Source organism: Trifolium pratense, linkage group LG1 (assembly GCF_020283565.1).
Source record: "Trifolium pratense cultivar HEN17-A07 linkage group LG1, ARS_RC_1.1, whole genome shotgun sequence".
Taxonomy (NCBI): domain Eukaryota; kingdom Viridiplantae; phylum Streptophyta; class Magnoliopsida; order Fabales; family Fabaceae; genus Trifolium; species Trifolium pratense.
In genome coordinates this window covers 110,729-133,829 of record NC_060059.1, presented here as the reverse complement: position 1 = coordinate 133,829, position 23,101 = coordinate 110,729, and the positions used below count along the sequence as shown (strand labels likewise).

At 35.6% G+C, this 23,101-nt stretch overlaps 4 protein-coding genes and 1 non-coding gene across 12 annotated transcripts; all 5 read left to right on the top strand.

The window, feature by feature from the left end:
* The first annotated feature begins 1,091 nt into the window (after positions 1–1,091).
* Positions 1,092–5,528, top strand: LOC123921357 (serine/threonine-protein kinase PBS1-like). 6 transcript variants are annotated; one of them, XR_006814052.1, is made up of 6 exons: positions 1,092–1,539; positions 1,893–2,107; positions 2,204–2,393; positions 4,150–4,541; positions 4,645–5,188; positions 5,276–5,528. XR_006814052.1 is itself a non-coding variant. In XM_045973876.1 (5 exons), the coding sequence occupies exons 1-5, from the start codon at positions 1,404–1,406 to the stop codon at positions 5,122–5,124; spliced, it is 1,413 nt and encodes a 470-aa protein (XP_045829832.1). In that variant the 5' UTR covers positions 1,092–1,403; the 3' UTR covers positions 5,125–5,528. The 6 variants fall into 6 exon arrangements, 4 of the variants coding, with proteins under 4 accessions (XP_045829832.1, XP_045829825.1, XP_045829820.1 ...); XR_006814053.1 differs by having other exon boundaries at positions 1,107–1,539; positions 1,896–2,107; XM_045973876.1 differs by having other exon boundaries at positions 4,645–5,528.
* Positions 5,529–7,820: 2,292 nt separating this feature from the next.
* TRNAQ-UUG lies at positions 7,821–7,892 on the top strand. Its single transcript has one exon. It is a non-coding gene; the product is annotated as a tRNA-Gln (tRNA).
* A 3-nt stretch (positions 7,893–7,895) lies between these two features.
* LOC123896211 (delta(3,5)-Delta(2,4)-dienoyl-CoA isomerase, peroxisomal) lies at positions 7,896–10,888 on the top strand. 2 transcript variants are annotated; one of them, XM_045946696.1, is made up of 2 exons: positions 7,896–8,637; positions 10,426–10,888. In XM_045946696.1, exons 1-2 carry the CDS (start codon positions 7,998–8,000, stop codon positions 10,491–10,493), a joined length of 708 nt encoding a protein of 235 aa, XP_045802652.1. In that variant the 5' UTR covers positions 7,896–7,997; the 3' UTR covers positions 10,494–10,888. The 2 variants fall into 2 exon arrangements, with proteins under 2 accessions (XP_045802652.1, XP_045802604.1); XM_045946648.1 differs by lacking the exon at positions 10,426–10,888 and adding an exon at positions 8,717–9,037 and having other exon boundaries at positions 7,906–8,637.
* A 1,143-nt stretch (positions 10,889–12,031) lies between these two features.
* On the top strand, positions 12,032–17,508 carry LOC123896087 (5-methylthioadenosine/S-adenosylhomocysteine deaminase-like). Of its 2 annotated transcripts, none has more exons than XM_045946547.1 (7): positions 12,032–13,203; positions 13,321–13,464; positions 13,710–13,866; positions 14,192–14,364; positions 16,073–16,128; positions 16,414–16,516; positions 16,878–17,508. In XM_045946547.1, exons 1-7 carry the CDS (start codon positions 12,505–12,507, stop codon positions 16,965–16,967), a joined length of 1,422 nt encoding a protein of 473 aa, XP_045802503.1. In that variant the 5' UTR covers positions 12,032–12,504; the 3' UTR covers positions 16,968–17,508. The 2 variants fall into 2 exon arrangements, with proteins under 2 accessions (XP_045802503.1, XP_045802539.1); XM_045946583.1 differs by having other exon boundaries at positions 12,208–13,203; positions 13,728–13,866.
* A 1,801-nt stretch (positions 17,509–19,309) lies between these two features.
* LOC123896338 (photosynthetic NDH subunit of lumenal location 5, chloroplastic-like) lies at positions 19,310–21,436 on the top strand. The gene is made up of 4 exons (XM_045946761.1): positions 19,310–19,524; positions 19,615–20,104; positions 20,776–20,861; positions 20,948–21,436. The coding sequence occupies exons 1-4, from the start codon at positions 19,483–19,485 to the stop codon at positions 21,098–21,100; spliced, it is 771 nt and encodes a 256-aa protein (XP_045802717.1). The 5' UTR covers positions 19,310–19,482; the 3' UTR covers positions 21,101–21,436.
* Positions 21,437–23,101: the final 1,665 nt, after the last annotated feature.

Below are 23,101 nucleotides of genomic sequence, written 5' to 3'. Positions count from 1 at the left end.
AATTTATTTATAATATCTAAATGATCGAAAATTGTTTGCTTGGATTGGATTGGATTGGATTAAATTAAATGTTCATTCTTGATGCTTTTGAGTTAAGTATTTTATTTTCCGGCAACGTTTTTGTTTGTATCTTTGCTTTCTTCCAACATTTTAGGTGGAAAGATGATGTGCGGGGGTGTTTTGACCAATGACTCAAATGTCAAGACATCCCGATTATTCTGCACAACGTACATCCATCATTTTCCGTCTTAATATGGGAATTTCTTACTTTTAGAATTACAATATAATGTGTGTATCCGTCCCAAAATATAAGCAAAAGGAGGTCAACAAAAGTGAATGTATCTGAACTAAATTTTAAACCAAATACATCAACTTTCATTGACCATTTTTTGCTTATATTTTGGGACGGAGGGAGTATATATTATTATTATTTTTTCGATGGAGCTGGGGTCGAACCCAATATCTCTAACATACTACTCAAATCCTTTACCATTAGATCAAATCTAGTGACTTTATATAAATAATTTTTTATCTTATTTGTAAATGTCAAAAGCCATTTCTAATAAACATAAAAAATAGAATTAATGAACCTCTAAATGTGATCTTAAAGAAAATATATGGGAAGAGAATTTACTGATACTTGTTCTTTTTTATTTTATTTTTTTTTGGAAACAATTTTACTATTTTAGGCATGCAACAAAGTCAAAATCGACAATTATTAAGGAAAGGTTCTGCAGTGAGGACTGCATATTCTTTACATAGATGTTAGCAAGATAATATATATGAAATTTGAATTTTAAGTAAAGATTTTTATTATATTTATTTTGAAATTTAAAAAATTTATATTTAACTTATCTCATTTTTAAATAAAAATAACTTTTTATAATATTTTAAACATCTAAAAAAAATTTCAAAAATTTAAAAGTTTAAAATATCATCTAATGATACTATTTAACTTACTTCGTCTAATGATGTGATTTGTCTTTTAGCTTATCTAAGATTATGGGTTGGATGGTAAATCCCATAAAATTTGAGAGAGTAATTTTTACAATTAAAACTTGGTGTAGAAAAAATGAGACAAAAGTTAATTTAATAGTATTTTTTAACCAAGAGTGATAGAGAGAGCAAGAGGGAAAAAAATGAGATGTTGGAGAGGATTGATTAGTACAAGATGTTTCCCTCCCTCCCTCTTAGTCTAATCTAATCTAATCTAATCGACGAAGTCTTTCTATCTATCTATCTTGTTAAGTTAGGACTACTGCTGCTAGTTTTTCTTGTTAAATCGAATCGAATCTATTTGTTTGTTGTTTTAGAATTGGAAGATATATGACTTGATTGCGTAGCCGGCTTCGGAAACAAAGCCAATCCAATCCAATCCATCCAGCAAAGGAGGATTAAATTAAATGGGTTGTTTTTCGTGTTTCGATTCCAAGGAGGATGAGAAGCTCAATCCAAATCCACAGCAGCAGCAACAACAAACCCATCATCACGATCATAATCTCCCCTCTCATGTTTCCAGATTGCCATCTGCACCCTCTGGTTAGTTAGTTAGTTAGTTATTCTGTATTATTATTATTATTATTATTTATTTGTTTATAAATATTCCAATCGAAGATGATGAAGATGATCTGATTCTCATTCTCTGATCTGATGATTATGCCTAAGAGCCAAATGAATTCATTCTTTCTTTATTTGCATCTTCTCTACAAATAAATATTTAAGAAATCAGATCCCGTGTGTGTGTGTGTATTACTAATTACTATTGTATTGTATTGTATTGTATCCTAGTTGATGTTGAAGTTGAAGTTGACTTGACCTTACCACACACACCATAAGCCTTAAGAATTCACGGATTGATCATCTCTTATGCTTTTTCTGCTCAATTTATATAGCAGGACCAGACAAACTGCGGTCAACAAGTAACGGAGGAGCATCCAAAAGGGAATTCACTGCTGCTCTCAAAGATGGACCGCCCGCCCAAATTGCCGCTCAAACTTTTACTTTCCGTGAACTTGCTGCTGCAACCAAAAATTTCAGGCCTCAGTCCTTTTTAGGGGAAGGTGGTTTTGGAAGGGTCTACAAGGGACGCCTCGAATCTACGGGTCAGGTATTCTATTACTATAATTTATTCAACTCATCATTAATACAAATCATATGGATTGGTGACCACTCACTCCTCATGTTTGTTCCCATACCTATGCAGGCTGTTGCTGTTAAGCAGTTAGACAGAAACGGTCTCCAGGGTAATCGGGAGTTCCTTGTCGAGGTTCTCATGCTCAGTCTTCTACACCACCCTAACCTTGTCAGTCTCATTGGATACTGTGCGGATGGGGACCAACGCCTCCTAGTTTATGAATTTATGCCCTTGGGATCATTGGAAGACCACCTTCACGGTATGATTGTGTTCTTCCCTCCTCATATTGGGATGTCACTAGACATTCTTTCTTCTAGCCCTGTATTTTATTTTTATTTCCATATAGTATTGGTAATTAGGAGTATACTCTTTTTTCACAAGTATCCTGAACACAACCCAGTAACAATACGTTTGAAAAATCAAACTCATTAGTATCTGGGAAGTCTTATGCATTACTAGTACAATACAAATGAGGATGATATTATGAATTCTCTCAAGTTTTGGATTTCTGAGCAAATACTCAAGGTCAGATGTTACATAACCTAACATACATGATGAAATTATGGTATATATAGTTTAAATTATTACTGTATATTTTGCAATACAGAAAAATATGATTTGATACTTCTAAAGTAGGTAAAAAAGGGAAGCAACCCCATTTTGCACCAAGGCTCTCCTTCACTCATCTTCTTTTAAATAGCTGTGCTAAAATTAAATTACATAATAGCTGGTGTATTCTAGGACATACCCGACTTTCTCTTTTTAGAATCTCATCTCTGTTTAGTGAGTGGCATGTTCATGCTGGGTAACCAACTAACCATGGATAAGTTCCTGTAGATTAGCATTTGTTCTTTGCAGTGAGTTACTTGTTTTTCTTCCATATCGACTTAAATGTGATAACAAAGTTTCCCTTTTGGTGCTTTTGATTATTCCACAACTTTTTCTCTTGAACTTATTATGGTTATAAATAGTTGTTTGTGGTTTTTGACTTGTACGGAAACACCTGTGCATCTATGCTCATGGTGTTATGTGTTCTTAGTTAATATTTTCCATGCTGTTCTTTTCGAATGTATATGACAATAGCTGACTGTTACATAGAAGCTGGCAGTAGGATCTCATGATCATGATTTGAATTTGTAGCTTGCTCAGAAAATCATCTGCAGCATTGATCGGGATGATTTATTTTGGTATCCCTCAAAAGTCTTTGTTTAGTGTCAGCAACAATAAGAGGAAGTTATAAAATGAAACTTGAAATTAGTTTAAGCCTTGATACAACTTGGTATCTTTTCTTATTTCATAATCTCTCTCTCTCTCCTATTTAAGTTTGTGTGTTGAGGGAAAGGTGCGTACATCTAAGCCTCTTTGCTTGAAAAATTTCATTCTTATATATGAGAGAGAGGGAGAGAGAGGGAGAGCCGGGCCGAAAGCCTTGATAGGTACTTAATTAATTGTTTTAGCTTTCTTATATGGAAAATAATACCAGAGATGTATGTAAGAATTGAATTTCTTGGTTGGTAGAAGATAAAGTAGAGGTAATTGCAAGATCGAGGTGTCATAAAGTATCAGATGTTGTCTCTAATGAAACTTCCACAAATCTATGCCATAGATACAACAAGAGGGATGGTGCAATGCATCTTGAACTTCTTCAGGGCTCTGTGTTAGCTCCTTCAAGAGATAATAGAAAGAAGAATAAAGTTTTAAAACTGGAACTTTTATACGTATGATCAAATCTAAAGGTCTTATGAGAAGCCTGATCAACTTAGTGTGTGGAATGGCCTTTCTTGTTGAGTCCAAGTCAGAGAAAAGGAATATCATACATTTGATAACATTGTATTGTCTGCTAGAGGTGTTTTGGTTTTTCCTTCACTGTATTTGTATTCTGATGATTGGGAAATGTTCCTAAATTTGGGAAGAATGGAGGATAAATGCTGGTTGTTATATCACTGGATTCTTAATAGTAATACATTTAACTTGATAATAACATGTGTTTATTCATTGTTCATTGACTCATGCAGATCTCCCCCCTGATAAGGAGCCATTAGATTGGAACACTAGAATGAAAATAGCTGCTGGTGCTGCAAAAGGATTGGAATACCTACATGACAAGGCCAATCCTCCAGTAATTTATAGGGACTTCAAGTCATCTAATATATTACTTGATGAAGGTTATCACCCTAAGCTTTCTGACTTTGGTCTGGCGAAGCTTGGTCCTGTTGGGGACAAATCACATGTTTCCACTCGTGTCATGGGAACTTATGGTTACTGTGCTCCTGAGTATGCTATGACTGGACAACTGACTGTAAAATCTGATGTATATAGTTTTGGGGTAGTCTTCTTGGAGCTGATTACTGGCCGTAAAGCCATTGACAGCACCCGGCCCCACGGAGAACAAAACCTTGTTACATGGGTACTTCTCTGATATTTCTTGTCATTTTAAGTTAATTTAGCTTGCATCAACTTATGGATGTATAACAATGGAGTGGTAATGGTGGTTTCATATTTTTGTGCAGGCACGGCCTTTGTTCAATGACCGTAGGAAGTTTCCAAAGTTGGCAGATCCACGATTGCAGGGTCGGTACCCCATGCGGGGTCTTTATCAAGCTCTAGCTGTGGCATCAATGTGCATTCAAGAACAGGCAGCTGCACGTCCTCTGATTGGGGATGTGGTAACGGCCCTCTCTTATCTAGCCAACCAGTCACATGACACTAACAATGCCGGCATTGGTAATAATAAGGGAACTGGTGATGATAAAAGGAGTAGAGATGATAAAGGCGGAAGAATATTACAAAATGATGAAGGTGGAGGATCTGGACGCAGATGGGATTTGGAAGGATCTGAGAAAGATGAGTCCCCACGTGAAACTGCGAGGATGTTAAACAGGGATCTTGATAGAGAACGTGCTGTGGCTGAAGCCAAGATGTGGGGAGAGAACTGGAGAGAGAAAAGACGGCAGAGTGTGCAGGGCAGTTTTGATGCTTCTAATGCCTAGTTTACACTCTGCAAATCCGAGCACCGTCTTCTGAAATATCTTGGTTGCGGCCATGCAATGCAAGGTGATTTTTTTTGGATCTCATCTTTGGTAGAGCTGGTCTATGACAAGTCTGAATGATTCATTTTGACGTGCTCTAATTTGTTTGCAGTGGCTGCAGCGAAACATAATGAATCTGGTACCAAAATATGTTACTTTAGCCTTGTATGCACTTTGTTTTCCTTTATGTATTTCACTTCCCCTGGTGGTTATGGGCATATTGAAGTTGTACATTATTTGCTAGTACTAGGAGTGCAAGGTTACAAAACCGATGTTTAAAAAAATACTGCCGTAAAAACATGCAAGGATAAAATACTTGTTTTTAGGTTTTGCTCGAGCTAAATTGAGAGATTCCAATATTCTAACTTTCTAAGTAAGTTCAAGCAGTTTGCAAATAATTTTATTATCCAACTAACATTTAATTATTAGTAAACAAAAACATTTAACTAGAGGTGGCAATTGCCCAAAAAAAAAACTAGATGTGGCAAAATAATTAATTTACCACCAATATTTGGTTCAGTTGTGATTGACACTGAACTTGGTAGGGAGGATTAAGGTTCGATCTCCGCAATTGCTATCGGGAGGGGACTGGAATCACTTGATGTCAAAACTAACAGCCGAACTAGATTAAATTGGTGATGAAAGCAAAAAAAATTAAAAATGTTATCCGCCATCTATCTGGGATTCCGGTTTATACAAAGTAAAAGATAAACAAAATACAGAGGATACCATATATCCATTTAATGACTTAATTTTACTTTTGGTTTGCCAAGTTTTTCAATTTACCGCTAAGATGTTGCACAACTCATTTATCTCTTGCATTTGCCATGTGCGACAGCAGCACCAGTAGTTTTCTTGTAATACCTTGTTTTCTGCAATGGGAAGCTGCATTAGCTGTTGAAGGATTCCTATTAGTGAATTAGGGTTTTAGAAAATGGACCATTTTCCTTAATCGTGGCTTTTGTGTTTTTCCTTCTTTTATATTTTGTGTGCTTCTTTCCCCTCACCTCTCACGCCCCCTGAAATTTAAACATTAACCTTGTGCTCGAATTCTAGAATTTGCAGTGTGTTTTGTTTATTTCGAACTGACGAGAAACCAAAATGCAAAACATAAACATAAACATTAGGAGTACATTACAACGAGGTTACTTTATCGGGTTCAACCATGCACACCAAAATTTCATCAAATTTTCAGGGACAAATTTAACTTGAAAACATACCATGAACAAATTAAACCAAGGTCGCGTCTAACTTGATCGGACCCTTGGAAAGATACCCACCAACTATAGAGAACATGATTCTCACATCATCATCATTTAAAAGTTTCATGTTAGTAAATTGAACTCTTCCATCTGAACTGACCGACAATGATACTCAATGTTGATCACCCTTATTGTATCGTCATAGTTGAGACAACTATTGAGTTGGTCATTCAAACCAAACAATTTACCATCATAGTTGAGACAACTATTGAGTTGGTTATTCAAACCAAACAATTTACCATCGACATTGATCTTAAGAAAGTTGAGTTTTCCCCTATTATAGTAAATTGCAGCTAGGTTAGAGTTCAATTAGACTCGATAAGAGTTCATTGTTTTGTGTGGTGAATGAAAATGAACCAAACACAATAATTTATATTCTCTCCGATCAATGTTATAAGCAAAAAATTATTTTTTAGGTTTATTGAAAATTTGATGTATCTAGTTTATATTATATGTCAAATACATGTGTTTTCAAATGAACCTAAAAAATAATATTTTATTTTTTTATAATTTTATAATAACGACTAAAAGGAGTACAAGTTTTTAACATTATCATCCACACAAATTATTATTTTACAAATCCAAATTATTATCGAGTGTTTAGTACACTCTAATTTCATAATGTGAACTAGTATCTTACGCAAGTTTTGTTTACCTTTGGACATGTATTTACAAAAACAATATATTAAGAAATATGCCGTCAAAAAAATATATTAAGAAATATATATGATGTATTTAAATAAAATATAATATATGGATTGAGTCAACATGCATATAGTCCGACCAAATATCTCAAATACTTTGACTCAGTCAATTACCGGTCCATACCTTAAAACTATGGTAATAATCTATTGTTTAGTTGTTGGTAATTTTCTCAATGTGATGGATTCAACCAACATTTGATGAAAAAAAAGGCACGATGTAGAGGTTTTAGATTTGTAGGGTTTTTGAGTTTCTTTTAAAAACCGTGGAAATGATGGAGAAGAGGAAAGGGTCATCATGTGCGCATGTGAAGTGCTTATATTATGAACATGTTTAAAAACACAATTTAGATTATAGAATTTTTTTTATATAAACTACAATTTGATCATTTTAACTAAAAAAAACGTCTAAAAAAAATAAGTATTGTCTGCTAAACAAAATTGAAGATATTTTAAATATATGTCTAATGTAGGTTAGGCCATAAGCCTATATCGGGCATTCTTGTTTATTCACACCCTTTAATTGTGACATGTGGTCAACTTGTATATCTTGATAATATAATTTTTTTATTCAAAATTAAAAAGACATAAATTAATTTTTAAATTAAATAGAAGATTATTTTATAAAGAAAAAATGCTCACTGATGTCCTGTTTAGAGAATTATATTTACATATGTAAAAATTTAGCATAAAGGGTTCTATGGTGTAGTGGTTAGCACTCTGGACTTTGAATCCAGCGACCTGGGTTCGACTCCCGGTAGGACCTTTATTTTATTAATTTTGTCTATAGTTTTTGTTTTTGTTATTACTTAAAAAAAACAATAACCATAATTTAGCAGCCAGAGCCAGCAGATTTGTTTGGCTAAGGAGAATGGAAGAGAAATACAAAACCCTAGAAATTGTAGAGAAAACCCCAAAATCCTCCTCCTCCTCCGGTGTGTTGTATCTTAACCTGAATCGGCCTGCACAGCGCAACGCTCTGACGTATGATTTCTTCTGTGAATTCCCGAAAGCACTGTATGCACTAGATAATAACCCCAATGTCAAGGTTATCGTTTTGTCCGGTGCGGGAAGCCACTTCTGCTCCGGCATCGACCTTTCCCTTTTGAAATCTACAGTAGGCGATTCAAATTCTGTGTCTGGGGAGAGTCTTCGTCGACAGATCATGGCGATGCAAGATTCGGTGACAGCCCTGGAACGATGCCGTAAACCTGTGATTGCAAGTATACACGGAGGTTGCATCGGCGGTGGTATTGATATCATAACTGCGTGTGACATAAGGGTTTGTACGGAGGAGGCATTTTTCTCGGTGAAAGAGGTGGATTTGGCCTTGGCAGCTGATCTTGGAACACTTCAGAGGCTACCCGGCATTGTTGGTTACGGCAACGCCATGGAATTGGCTTTGACTGCTCGAAGGTTCTCAGGTTTGGAGGCTAAGGAGTTGGGTCTCGTTTCTCGCGTTTTCCATTCCAAACATGATCTGGATGAAGGCGTCAGGGATCTTGCTCAGGGTTGGTTTACTTACTTACTTACTTTTACTGTTTATGTTGTTTTTTTTCAACGCCAATCACACTTACACTAATTTTACAGCAATTGCTACCAAGTCTCCCCTTGCAATTGTCGGGACAAAGACTGTGTTGCTTAGAAGTAGGGACTTAACAATCGACCAGGGGTTGGATTTTGTTGCAACCTTGAATTCTGCCAGATTGTTATCTCCCGACTTAACTGAAGCAGTTATGGCACAGAGGCTGAAACGGAACCCTGTTTTTTCCAAGCTCTAATTCCAATTTGGTGCTTGCTTGCTTGCCCAATACTCCGTTCAAAATAATACAGCTATTTTCAATAATTATTACTACTTCTTTAAGACATACCTACCTATAAATAAAAATAAATCAATGTTTATTCCTGCTATTCATTCTTTGTTATTCTAATTGCCTTATTTCTATGGTTTATTGTAATATTATATTACTAGTAGTATTATTTTATTTTGGCTTAAATGCAGTTTTGGCCACCAAGTTTCATAATTGCTCGATTTTGGCCCTCTGGTTTGAATTGCTGCATTTTAGTCCCCCACTTTTACCCCTTTTGCAATTCATGGTCCCTCTTGAGTCTTGACTATTTTGACCAAAACTATGCTAACATGGATATTATATACATGTCTTAATTTAATTGATCAAAACAAAAAAGAAAGCTAACGTGACATTTTTTGGAGACACATGGCACGCCGAGTATGCATTAGTGGTACATGTGGCTTGATGATGTGGTCAGGGTCCAAAATGACGATACTTTTTTTTCCTTCATTTCTTCATATAAAATTCAGAAATTGTAGAACTCGAAAATCGTGGTAAGGGTGAAAATCTTGGAGATTTGACTTTAATGTTTGAATCAAGATCTTGCTCTTGTTTGTTTATGTTTGTTTTCTTCCTAACTTGGGAGAGATGAAATTGTGCCAAATTAACTCTTTAATAATTTTTTTGAACCACGCAGCATAACAAAGTTACCTCTTTTTTCATCACATTCATACTCTTGAATTGATGAAAGCTTTATCAGCTTCAATTGCATAAACATGAAAAGTTTTATTCTGTTTTGTGTTTCTTAAACCAGTTTTCAATGCTTGAACCATAGTTTTTAGCTCCAACATCAACATACACAATTTATGTTCTTCACATACTTTATATCAACCATTGAAGATGCGGACTTTATGTTCTTTACATACACATGAATGTATGAAAAAGTTGAAGAAGAATGAGAGGAAGAAGATAAAGAAATGGGAAAAAAGTTACTGTCATTTTGGTCCTTCGCCATGTCATCAGACCATTTGTCCAACTAATGCTTACTCAGTGTGCCACGCGTCTCCAAAAAAATATCACATCAGTTTTTTTGTTAATTTAACTGTTAATTTTAAATTTTAACGTCAGAGACCAAAATGACTAACGAATTGCAGAGTCAGGGGCTATTTTATATTTTTTCTTCAGTCAAGGACCAGAATGACTGCGAGTTGCACATTGAGGTACCAAAATGATTATTTCCCCGAAAAAAATGTACTATCAGTATCAAAAAATTCTGCACCGTCAAATTCAATGTTATTCAAGCTATTTTAGGATTCATGGCTCTTAATATTCATTGACAGTAAATGAAAAAGAATTGATACAATTTGCCACTACAATTTCTTCACTAATAACTATAATTTCTTAACTCCTAACTACAATAACAAACAATTGTCTCTGGCGTGGCTCGGCCTGCTGCTGCGTTTTTCCTTGGTTTTTCTGCTTTTTCAGGTGTTTTGCTGATGTTTGCAGGTTGTGGAGGAATTGGAGAGGGGTCTGTTGTGGCCTTTACTGCTTTCCTCTTTGTACATATGGCCTAGCCTCCTTGTATTATATCTATAGTACTTCTTGTACCAGCAATGACTTGAAACTAATTTTTTCACTTTGATTTGCATTCCTGGGTTCTCTATCGAACACCACAACAAGATACCAAATGTGTTTTCTTCGTTTTCATTTCACACGAGCTATTAGTAACGTGAAACGAACCGACACAAATCTTCGACATTCTGCTGCACAACCTTCAAACAATACGCACCAAGAAGAAATTAAATTTAGGGTTCAAACTCTACCCACGAAATTAGAGGAAGTGAGTTAAACATGGAAGCAACCCATTAAAATTGTTCAATTTGATAGAGTACCAAATTAATTTGGAAGAAGAATATGAGAATCTGAGATGAGATGAGAAGAAGATGTTGAATCTCTGAGATTTATTTTTGATGAAGTAATTAGGAAAGACAACAATGAATTTTTGTCTTTTCTAATTTTTTATTTTCTCAAAAAATAAAATAAGACTCACGTGACTTTGCCTATTTGGCTTCCTAGTTTTAATTTGTTTTTAAATAAATAAATACACTTATGTGGACCAATTAAATTAGGACACGTGTAAAGCATATCTATGTCAGCATGTTTTTGGTCAAACTAATCAAGAGGGACCACGAATTGCACAAGGGAATAAAAGTTGGGGACTAAAATCGAGCAATTGTAACTAGGAGGCCAAAATCGAGCAATTAGGAAACTTATGGGGCAAAAATTGCATTTTAACCTTTTATTTTATACACACATTGTTCCCCGTATGTTGGTGATTGATTTCATTCCCAGCTCGAGGCCACATGAAACCCCCTCCTCAACCTAACCCGCAAGCTTTGCCACCAACAAAAAACCAAACATTCCTCACCCTCTATCCTTAACTCGTCTTAATTTGAACAGTTTGCATAAAACAGGTACGAGTAACATCCCATAAACTACGCTAAAAAACAGATACTTTTGAATAAAGATCCAATTTAGGTGAAATGTAAGCATTAAGCGTCAAAAACTTCCTCTAATAACTGTGTAGTAAACACTTTAAAATTGGATCTCCTGTATAGCTTTATCCTGATGTATTAAACACTTGTAAGATTTAAGGTTATATGTGACATACCTCACTAATATATAGCTTTATCCTGATGTATTAAACACTTTATGTTTTGGTTCCTGTATTTCAAATAACAGTAGATGATGCATGTAATCTCAAGCACTGCATGGTACATTTATATGACCATATGCAGTTTGTTAATATGCCTTTGGTTAATTCTCTGATACACACATAGTGTTTAATGTAATTTTTCTTACCCCTCCTCAACATAAAGCGATATATGCATAGAAGAGAAAGCATGATCAGAGAAGAGAGAATTCATAGAGATATTACATTAAACATTCCATGCCTCATTTCTATCTTCCATTTTGTTATATACTTCAATTCTATTCACTTCCTCTCACCTCATTTTCCATGCTTTCCTTGTGATATTAACATGTTCTCTTCATTTTACTACTCAACTTTCTTTTACCAGTTTTGTCTATTTTTTTAATTTTTTTAGGGCTTTCTCTATTTGTGTCATTAAAGAAGATTGACAAAAATGGGGACGAAGGTGAGAACACTGTTTTTGTTAAGGGTGGCAAAAAGGGTCAGACTTGTCAGGCTAGCCCGTTTAAGTAGCGAGTGTGTAAAAACTGAAAAAACATTGTTTGCTATTTAAAGTATGAACTCATTTTGTACTTCAATTAGCGAACTACCTTATTTTGAATGAAACACTCATGTTAAAACGTGAAATGAAAATATTTTGAATGAAACACTTGAGTGGTTGAAAAAGTAAAACAGAGGTTTCAATTTCTATAAATGGTGATCTCAATTTCTATCTATCTAGTGATAAATAGCAGACACGTGGCTAAGAAAAAACCAATGACTCAGCTTTATGATTTGAATTAAAAATAAAGAAAATGAAAAGTTTGTTCTGCATCTAGTCTAGTCTGTTGGCATTTTGACTTGTTCACCGTATTTAATTTGGATGCGCGGCGATGGAGAAAGAGAAAGAGAAAGAAATGGGTTGCGTGACTTTGATGCACGGCTGTGTAATCATAACGATGGACGGGGAGCAACGTGTGTTTAAGGAAGGAGGTATTGTTATTGAAAAAGATCAAATCAAAGCAATCGGACATTCCCAACAGATTCTTTCTGACTTCTCTCACGTCGCTGACCAACTTATTGATCTCAACGGCCATATATTGCTCCTGGGACTCATCAACACACATGTACACAGTTCCCAACAACTTGCCAGAGGTATTGCCGATGACGTTGACTTAATCACATGGTTGCACCACCGCATTTGGCCTTACGAATCTAACATGACAGAACAAGATTCCTACCTCTCTACTTTGCTATGTGGTATCGAACTCATTCACTCCGGTGTAACCTGTTTTGCTGAAGCTGGAGGACAACACGTTTCTGGAATGGCCACAGCAGTCCAATTGCTTGGTTTGCGTGCTTGTTTAGCACAGTCAACTATGGATTCTGGTCACGGTTTGCCCTCTTCCTGGTCTGCTCTAACTACTCATGATTGTATTCAGTCTCAAAAGGACAATTATCACAAGTACAACAATACTGCCCAAGGTCGCATCAGAATCTGGTTTGGAATTAGACAAATCATCAACTCCACTCATCACCTGCTTCTTCAAACCAGAGATGCTGCTGCACAACTCAAAACCGGAATACACATGGTAGGTAGTATGCTGCTATTTCTCTTTCTTCTTCTTCTTTACATACTTACTAGTTGATGATTTTACTTTCTTTTTTTTTATTTTATTGAGTTAATGTAGAATTTGCATAATTGTCAGCACGTTGCAGAGATACCCTATGAGAACCAACTAGTCGCAGATGTTCACAAAGTTAATCATGGAACTGTTACATACTTGGACAAGATAGAGTTCCTTCAAAATAATCTGTTAGCAGCTCACTCAGTTTGGGTGGATGATAATGAGGTAACTTTTTTTTGCCTTTATAACCATGAATATCTTCTTGAGGTGTGTATCTATCTTTATTGCCAAAGTTCGACTAACAAGCCAACCCACCTAAAAAAGGGTATGAAGAACCAAAATGGAAGTATCAATACATACTATGGGATAAACTGACCTTCGTAGACTATTTTTAAAAGTTATGTTGGAATGGTAATTAATCATACAGTTTAGTGCAAGGAACAATAATTATTATTGCCTAAAATTTTCAGATATCTCTTCTTTCAAAGGCAGGGGTCAAAGTGTCTCACTGTCCAGCTGCTGCTATGCGAATGCTTGGATTTGCACCCGTAAAGGAGATGCTTGAGGCTGGTATCTGTGTCTCCTTGGGAACTGATGGGGCCCCATCAAACAATCGCATGAACATCGGTTCATCTCAACTTTATACTTTTATAATTCAATTTTGTTTATTTTTCCTCAGCATTTCTCATTAATATCGTGTATACAAATATGGATTTTAATGCAAAGTAATTTTTATTTTCAATCCAATAGTAAAATACACCATGGAAACAACCTACATGCACTTGGTGGGATGGTTTTGTGTAAACCAGTGTACATCAAACCCTCCCCCACACCACATAGTGGTGGGAGTATCATTCCTAGGATGGAAAATGCCAGGCAGTACACTTTTTAAAACAAAATGCTAGATACAATATACTGGGTGGGAATTTTCATCAATAAATTATATTTGCAGTTGATGAAATGTACCTAGCTTCTCTAATTAACAAAGGACGGGAAGTTTATGCAAATGGAACTACAGATCCAACAGCGCTGTCTGCCGAAACTATTCTTAGAATGGTTACAGTAAATGGTGCAAAGTCGGTACTATGGGACGATGAACTAGGTTCTCTTGAGGTTGGGAAAAAGGTTGGTATTGGTTCCGATTACTTAGCTATCATTTACTTTGTGAAATATTGAGGCCATGTCCGACTTTATATCTTGTCAATACTTTTTATTGAGGCCATATCCGACTTTCTGTTGTTGTTTATCCCCATTGTCAGTACAAACTGCCACCCATTTCCTACTGGAAACCTCAATAGAAAGTTCGTGGTCCCAGCTTCATCCAACCATCAAAGACCCACTGTTCGAAATCATATCGTGCCCATCTTTTTCCTGTCGGGACAAATCTCACATGCTACCATTTAGACTGCATGCATTGGCATGTTTGGCCGGCACTCAACTAAATTCATAGTCCATCCTTCATGACCTAACCAGTGTCACAGTCTGCATTGAGCCTGCCCAGCCACCATTAAACTGTAAGTCATGTCTCGCCTAATTAAGACATAAATCCTCCATCAGAATGTTAGAGGCTGAGATAATTCACAACCTGTTAGGACATGGGAGAAGAGAAAGTAGTTTTAAATTGTTTTCTGGCTAGTTAGAGGGGATATAAACAGGTATCATTTACAGTTTATTAGTATTGAATAAATAGGACTATAGCACAGTTGTAAGAGTTTTTCTTTATTCTAGTATTGTCAGTTGACGAATATATTTTAGTACTTTGATCATTTCCATCAATTTCTCGTTTCTTTTAACTGTGCGGTAGAGAGTATGTCAACCAAGACCTTTTTAAATTTCTCAAGGGTGATAGTATTGTTCATTAGATCACATGTTGATACTTCATAACAGAATGGTATTGCCAAATTAAACCAAAAAAGAATGGTATTGCCAAAAGAAAAAGTTATCATTTTCCTGAAATCACGGGCAATCACTGTTCCAAATTCCTATTTCACAAATAGGATACATTCACAGAGGCTACTTTCCCCACCCCCAAAATTAGTTCAGAAGTATGCATCCGGAAAAACTACCAAATTTACATATCTAAATGTGTACTTATCAACAATTTGTATGGTCCAAATCCACGGTGTACTCATGAACAATTTGTATGGTCCAAATCCACACTGTCTGAAACATGTGAGACTTTTTTTAGTAGTGAGGAAAGGGTAAAAAGCAGCGCCTTCCGCCTTATGCTCTTATTATGAAGAGACCACAATTTTTTTTAGTCATGTTGCCTCTATCATATACATAGCTAATGTTGGGCTAAACTTGATTGTGGTGCTGTCAAATGTTATTTCTCATGTTATGTCAAGTTCTACATATTGTTTGTGTGTGTGTTTTGTGTTGTACCGTATCAGTGTATTTGGTCTACCCTAATATAGTAAGTCAGCTAGACTGAGACTGGAGTTAATGTATTAGGATTTAGGACGTTGGGCCGACCAAATGAACGGATAAGCCATTAATCCTTTCACTAGGAAATGAGAAAACATTACAAGATAGTTTGGGCTGGCCGACTCAGTGGTAAAGAGTTTTGAGTGTGTGCCCCCATTACCCATACGGCCCAAGACAAAAGTCCTATGAGGGGGCCCATTCACTTTATATATAAGGAGCCTGCCTTACCCTATTTTAGCTCTCTTTCATTCCCTATTCACTATCATATTATACTGAGACTGACTTTGACATCGGAGTGCCTTTTGTATATAATGTTTTAAAAAGACCATGTACATAATTTATTAGTAAATTCTGCATTTTTGTCTAGAAACAGAAGCTGACAGTGCCTGTACTTGTCCTTTGTTAGGCTGACATTGTTGTTGTCAATCCTTCCTCTTGGTCTATGGTTCCTGTTCATGACTGGTACGAACCCACTACTTCTGATCAAATATAAAATCTTTTAATTACTTATTTTGTATGGCCCATTTTTGAATTAGATGACTATTGAATATTCTTCTAGGGTGAGATTGATATTATATAACGATCAGGCTTTCCCAAGCATTATATAAAGCAATTGTGTGATTATGACAGTAGTTCTATATCCTCTTGTAACATTGACTTGCTTAATACAACATCTTTATCTTTATCATCATCATCATCATCCTAAAGTTGTTTAAACATTATATATTTTGTTTAACCAATATGCAGCATCTCCAACATAGTGTATTGCATGCGAACCGAAAATGTGGTTTCTGTCATGTGCAATGGTCTGTGGATAATGAAGAACAAAAAGATTATCAACGTGGATGAGGTACTTTATTGAATTACTTTACTTAGGAGAGGTGTGAAACCCTTATTCCAAGAATATATCTTTCAAACTGGTTTTGGCTTCCTTGCTACCATCTAAGTGTTAGGTATGTAATGGGCTTAGTCGAAATAATGTGCAGTGTGTATTGTTGTGTAGCGTGCGCGCCTAGTCAGGCCTAGTCAGGCAAGGCTTCGAGCAAACTTGGCTTGACCAAGTGAAACTAGCTTAAGCACTTAGTTTGTAATAAGCCTATATAAGGCATTGTCAATAATGAATAAGATGCGGCTTGCACTTTGCAATTAACACTAAGCAGCTTATTATTTACTGTGTTCGCTGTGACTTCAATTTTGATTGTCCATGACAGGAAGAAGTTATTTTGAAAGCAAAACAGGCTTCTTCTGAACTTCTGAAGCGGGCAGGCATAAAATTACCAACTAGAATGAACGTCATTTGATTGTTGTTTCGCAAACAGTGTCTATGATAAGGAATAAATGTAATGGTTCGAATTCCATAGCTAATATAGATAGTATTATCTATAATCTATCCTCCCGAGGAGAAGTTTGGTTTCAAATCCTGGTTCAAACAGGAGTCAATTTTTTTTTAGGGATTCTGAAAGATGGGATTGTATCTAGGAGGTGTCATCTGTTGTTTTATGCTGCCTGTGCATATGACTTTTGGCTGTTTTTTTGCATTGCATGGGCTGCTGATGAGCATGAAGCAGCTCAAGGGTGATGGGGCCATTGGTTCCTGGCTCGGTGTAGTGCGGGAAAGTAGAATAGGTCTCCTACGGTGGGAGACCAATTTTTTTACAAGTGTATCGTACTTCTGCATGTACCATATCATTTACTCTTCTTCTTTTATTTTTATTTTGTTTTGAATAAACCATATCATTTACTCTAACTGGGAAATACTTTGTTGTCTCTATATTCTGATCCACCATAGTTACCTCACTCTCCAAAATCAAAAGCACAAGTAAGATTGCAGAGTGATTTTTATTTTGCGGTATGGTATTCTAGTCGATTTAATCTCATTTTAAAGATCTTGCTTGATATTCTCGCCGAATCTGCGTGCCATTGCACAATTAAACCAGATTTGGTTGAGTTAATTTGTTGCTTTTCTTCTTCGCCCAATTCATTGTTATCGGGTCAAGAAGACCCATGCACGACGTAAGCTGCATGATGCAACGATTTTCTGCAGCTTTGATTGAGATGCAACAACAAATCTCTTCTATGATCACACATACACACACTGTTTTATTGTGATAAAAATGAGATGAGAAAAATTCGGAAATATTTATCCAAGTGCAAAAATGGAAATGCAGGGGTAGAAAAGAAACATTGGGGGTGGGATGAGAAAATTTCCAACCCTCTAATGAGCGTTCAGCTTTGACCCAGTTAATTACTCACGCATTGGTCTCCAAAATATTATTCCACAATTTTTCGTTACTTTAATCTTTATCTTTTGAAATTTAAAAAATTTATATTTAATTTTTCCTGTTTAAAATTTTGTTGAAGTTTTGTAAATAAACTTTTTATAGTATTATAAACTTGCCTGAAAAAAATTATTCAAAAATCAAAAAATTTATGTGCATCGAGACTAAAATTTGTCACTTTTTTTTTATAGGGACAAAAAACAAAATTTTATAATTTTATAGGGATGAAAAATATATTTAATTTTTTTATAATAGTAAAAATATAGGGTTAAATATATTTTTGATCCTATAAAAATGACGATCTTCTAAGTTAAGTTCTTACTTTATTTTTATTATAGTTTTAGTCCTTGAAAAATTATGATGCGCTTAGTTTTGATCCCCTATTGCTAATTCAACGTGTATGTTTGAATTATTTTTTCGTAGGTATGTTTATAACATTATAAAAAGTTCTAAAAAAAAAAAGCTCGAAATTTGTTTTCTTGATTATGAATTTCGTTAGTTTTATCTTGAATAAGTTGTTTAAGAAATTCATATTAATCCATCTCATGTTAAAAAATCCTAATTTTTAGTAAATAAAATTTATATGATATTTTAAATATGTCTACAAAAAAATCATTCAAAAAATTAAGAGTTTAATGATAATTAAACAAATTTAGTTTTAGGGTGTGTTTGGTAACACAAATAAGCTAGCTTATAGCTTATTATATGAGTTTATAAGCTTGTTTCAAAAAATTAGAGGTGTTTAGTAACAAGCTTTTTTTACTAGCTTATAGTTTTTTTTTCAGATGTTATTTCAAGTAGCGTTTGAGCTTATAGCTTATAGCTTTTTACACTTTATTCTATTTTTACCCTTTAATTTAATAACTACCCAGTCTAAAAAAGAATCTACCGACTATCAATTATGTCATTTTATATTTATTAACCATTTAAAAGCTAATTTTACCAAACACTTTAATTTCAATTAGTTAGCTTTTCAACTATCAGCTAGCTTATAGCTTATTTTTACCAAACAGACCCTTAGTAGGACCAAAACTATGTACAAGAACCAAGATAGTGTGACACAAAGTGGTAGATACTTGGACCCCTTAAACATTTGGTTCAGGGTTCGATCATCGGCCGGTGCGTATGAAGAAACATTTGGTGGGAGATGTCAACCCTTAAATGAATTTCAATCATCTCGAGAGAATTGCGCAGGATTAAGTGTAGAGAACACCATCTCTCTATTTTATAAGAAAAAAAAACATATTTAACCTAAAAATATATTTATCCCTTCTTTATATATCTAAACACCGCTAGTTTTCTGTAAAAAAAAAAAAAAAAAAAACTGCTACTTTAATATGAGGATATTACGGTAATTGTGCGGTGCATCCATTCCACTGCTGGTGCAGTGGCAGGGTTTGAGTTTAATAACTGAGACGAGATAGATAGATAGATTGTGGTGATAGCAATAGGCGAGTGAGTGGAGTGAGGATCCTCTCCTCAGTTTTATCTATCTATTTAACGCGCGTGTTCCTGCTTGCTTCGGTGGACTGACTGGATGGCGGCATTCAATGTTACAGCACCGCCACTTTTCTCACTGGTATTTATTTGGTGTTCAATTGGGATATATTTATTCAATTCATTCATTTTACTAGTAATTGATTGATTGATTTTTGTTTTTGTTTGTCAGTCGAATGTTGCAGATAGCAGCAGAGGCATAAGAAGAATCAGAGCTCTGAACCCTAACCCTAGAAGTATCGCCGCCGGGTTTGGCCGTGAGAGAGGCGTGAAACTGCTGCCACTATTACCACTACGAAAAGAACAACAACAGAACAGTAGTATTGTTGGTGCGAGAGTGAGAGTGAGGGCTGGCAGTGGTGAAGAGGAAGTAACAGTACAGTCAAAAGTGACTCACAAAGTATACTTTGATATAAGTATTGGAAATCCAGTTGGAAAGCTGGTGGGAAGGATTGTGATTGGACTCTTTGGTGACGATGTACCCCAAACTGTTGAGAACTTCCGTGCCCTTTGCACCGGTGAGAAGGGTTTTGGCTACAAGTCCTCTGCCTTCCATCGTGTCATCAAGGATTTTATGATTCAAGGAGGCGATTTTGACAAAGGAAATGGGACCGGAGGCAAAAGTATATATGGCCGTACTTTCAAAGATGAGAATTTTAAACGTGAGTCACTCACTCACCCTTTGCTTGTTTTGTAATTGTAAATGATTAGTTCATTGTAGGGATGGCAAAAATACCCAAACCCGAGAGACCCACTCGAACCCAAACCCAAGTCAACGGGCGAAACCCGATTTGACTGGGTTTGGGTTTGGGTTCGGGTGACACCCGATAATATGGGTGTGGGTTTGATATCAGTCAAACCCACACCCGAAACCCATACACCCACCCGAAATATTTTATAATTACCTAATTACCCCCATAGTCTCCCTCAATTTTCTTGGAAGACCTTAAATTTTAGTTGTAATTTAATTTCTTGAAAGTCTATGTTGTAATTTCTTGAAAGTCTATGTTTGAATTTCCTTGGAATACCTTAATTTTAGTTGCAATTTAATTCAAAGTCTATGTTGTAATTTAATTTCTTAAATTTGCAAATTATTTTCAAATGTGCTGCGGGTTTGGGTGGAAAAAACCCGAACCCAATGGGTGTGGGCGTGGGTGTTGTTTTGCCACCCGAATAGCCTTTGGGTTTGGGTTTGGGTTTGGGTGATGATTTCGGGTGTGGGTTTGGTAAGTGTCAAACCCGCACCCATGGGCGCCCGTTGCCATCCCTAGTTCATTGATTGCTGCTGCTGAATTAGCTAATACTGATATCTATGTACAATAAATATCTCCAGTGTCTCATACTGGACCAGGAGTAGTTAGCATGGCAAATGCAGGTCCCAACACTAATGGGAGTCAGTTTTTCATATGCACCGTCAAGGTATTCATTCATTCTTCTACACCTTTTAATTCTATCTGCTTCTTCTCCCCATAATAATAAACTTAATTGTGTAATCACATTCGCAGACCCAGTGGCTGGATAAGAAACATGTTGTATTTGGCCAAGTTTTGGAAGGCATGGACATTGTTAGGTTGATTGAATCACAGGAGACAGATCGTGGCGATCGTCCCCGAAAGAAGGTGCTTATCAGTGAATGTGGTGAGCTTCCAATTGCTTGACATGTTTTGTTTTCTCATGGCTTCTCTTTGTTTCTTGCTGCTCTGGAGGAAAAGGAGCTCCTACTCTCTGGAATTTTTGTTTTACTATTCCCTTTCTTAATTATTTTCATACTAGGACCTACAAACTCTTACCGGCTATTTGTATTCTAGTAGAAAATATAGTTGTATTTGGTATCATATTCAGGTATTTTAGATCCTATCTGAATATCCTTAAGTTATGCCAAACAGCCAAAGTGCAGATTCCACGTGGAATCAAATGGTGAGGGAGGGAACTCCAGGAATCTTGTACAAGCTGCTGGGTCAAATTTAATATCATTGTGAATGAGTTCTCTTAGACATTCTGGGAGCAATTCTATGCCCTTTTTTTCCTGATCCATTGAGAATGTTTTAGAAGATTATGAACGAACTTCCTCTTGCTCTCTCCAAAGATACCCTTCCTTCAAATATTTTAAGATGATATCCATTTGATTGTTTTTTAAATGTGGAAGGGTCTAGCTTAATTGTCACTAGCACTAGTCTGCGAGATTGGAGTGTCATTACTGATGTTTGATGTTCAGGGTTCATCTATCACCTACCTGTCTGTCTCGTATGCTCCTCTTCCTTTTCCACACGGATCTTCTCCTTTTTGCCCCTCATGTTTCATCAAGTGTCCAAATCTCTATGTTAATTTCAATTTTTGTAAATTCCCTTTCCTCCTTTATAATGGAAGACGTTGATCCATTCCCCATCCATTTTATGCCAAAGAAAAAAAATTAGAAATTCACATATTTCTCATTTTTGACATTTGATGAATGTCAGGCCTTAAGCTTTGTTTACGGCGAGATGATCGCTATTGTGAAGACTAAAAAATAATGTACAAGTAAATATTACACATTAAATTTAAAATCAAATTATATCTGACTAAAATAATGGTTAATTTTTTCTCATGAGGGTGTGGATCATCTTTAGTTACTCAATTGATTTCAACGAGCTAGAAAACACACATAATGCGACCTTTATATCCTTTGAGGATATATCCTATGATCCTCAAGATGACGAGGGATATTTATCAAAGGATAGTGGAAAATGAACACTATTTTCATTCGTTGCTAGAGTCCACTTGAAGGGTTGGACCAAACTTAAATGTGATGAGGCTCATAAAGAGTCGGGGATCTTGTTGGGTGTGGTGCTTTGTTATGGGACTCAAATGGTCGATGGATTTAGGGAGATACTCAAATTGATGTTTGTGACACTTTGCATGTTGAAATGAAGGTATCTATGTAGGAATAGATTTGGCTTGGAGACAATGAGTTATTCACCTTAGTTGTAGGCAGTGGAAAGTGACTAAATTACTCATTAACATAGTAGCATAGATGCAATCTTAAATTACTCATCAATATATCTGGTCTATATTATAGGTTAGATACATTAATTATGCAATGAACTTAGAAATGTGATATTTGCTTATATATTGTCACGGAAGGAGTATCAAATTACCGGTCATTCATAGCCACAAATAGGTCAAGTGCAAGTTAGTTTTTTGACCAAAGGTGCAAGTTAGTTAAATTTGGAGATGAAAGTACCGGCTTTTTTGTATGTTTGTTTTGGAGTCATTCTGCTCCACAGTGCTACCAGGTCCAGGGGATTTAGGCATAGATGTTTGTGCTCATATCACACGGTTTCAGTGGAGTTAATTGACATGTTGACAGCAGATAATGTCCCAACTTAGTAGTGTTTGTTTAGTTCCATGGTAATAAAAATTGATTTTGTAAAATTGATTTTAGTTAAAAGTGAATTGATTGAAAATTGACTTACGTTTTGAACTTATCACTATAAACCAAATATACACTAAGGCAAATCTATAGATGAGCTGTTTAGGAAAACTCATGCAATTTAGTCTTTTTTTTACGAGGGAGGTGAGGATCAAACCTACAATTTTTAGTATATACTACTTAAATCTCTCACTATTTGATTAAATTTAGTGGCTTAACTTATGCAATTTAGTTTTATTGAAGATAAAAT

What these genes read in the sequence shown, in the direction of transcription:
- LOC123921357 (XM_045973864.1), top strand. Translation starts at nt 1,404, where the DNA reads ATGGGTTGTTTTTCGTGTTTCGATTCCAAGGAGGATGAGAAGCTCAAT. An exon ending in ATTGCCATCTGCACCCTCTG is followed by an intron (nt 1,540 to 1,892) that starts GTTAGTTAGTTA and finishes CAATTTATATAG; the next exon opens with CAGGACCAGACAAACTGCGG. An exon ending in ATTGGAAGACCACCTTCACG is followed by an intron (nt 2,394 to 4,149) that starts GTATGATTGTGT and finishes TGACTCATGCAG; the next exon opens with ATCTCCCCCCTGATAAGGAG.
- LOC123896211 (XM_045946648.1), top strand. Translation starts at nt 7,998, where the DNA reads ATGGAAGAGAAATACAAAACCCTAGAAATTGTAGAGAAAACCCCAAAA. An exon ending in CGTCAGGGATCTTGCTCAGG is followed by an intron (nt 8,638 to 8,716) that starts GTTGGTTTACTT and finishes CTAATTTTACAG; the next exon opens with CAATTGCTACCAAGTCTCCC.
- LOC123896087 (XM_045946547.1), top strand. Translation starts at nt 12,505, where the DNA reads ATGGAGAAAGAGAAAGAGAAAGAAATGGGTTGCGTGACTTTGATGCAC. An exon ending in CTCTTGAGGTTGGGAAAAAG is followed by an intron (nt 14,365 to 16,072) that starts GTTGGTATTGGT and finishes GTCCTTTGTTAG; the next exon opens with GCTGACATTGTTGTTGTCAA. An exon ending in ATGGTTCCTGTTCATGACTG is followed by an intron (nt 16,129 to 16,413) that starts GTACGAACCCAC and finishes ACCAATATGCAG; the next exon opens with CATCTCCAACATAGTGTATT.
- LOC123896338 (XM_045946761.1), top strand. Translation starts at nt 19,483, where the DNA reads ATGGCGGCATTCAATGTTACAGCACCGCCACTTTTCTCACTG. An exon ending in CACCGCCACTTTTCTCACTG is followed by an intron (nt 19,525 to 19,614) that starts GTATTTATTTGG and finishes TTTGTTTGTCAG; the next exon opens with TCGAATGTTGCAGATAGCAG. An exon ending in CAAAGATGAGAATTTTAAAC is followed by an intron (nt 20,105 to 20,775) that starts GTGAGTCACTCA and finishes AAATATCTCCAG; the next exon opens with TGTCTCATACTGGACCAGGA.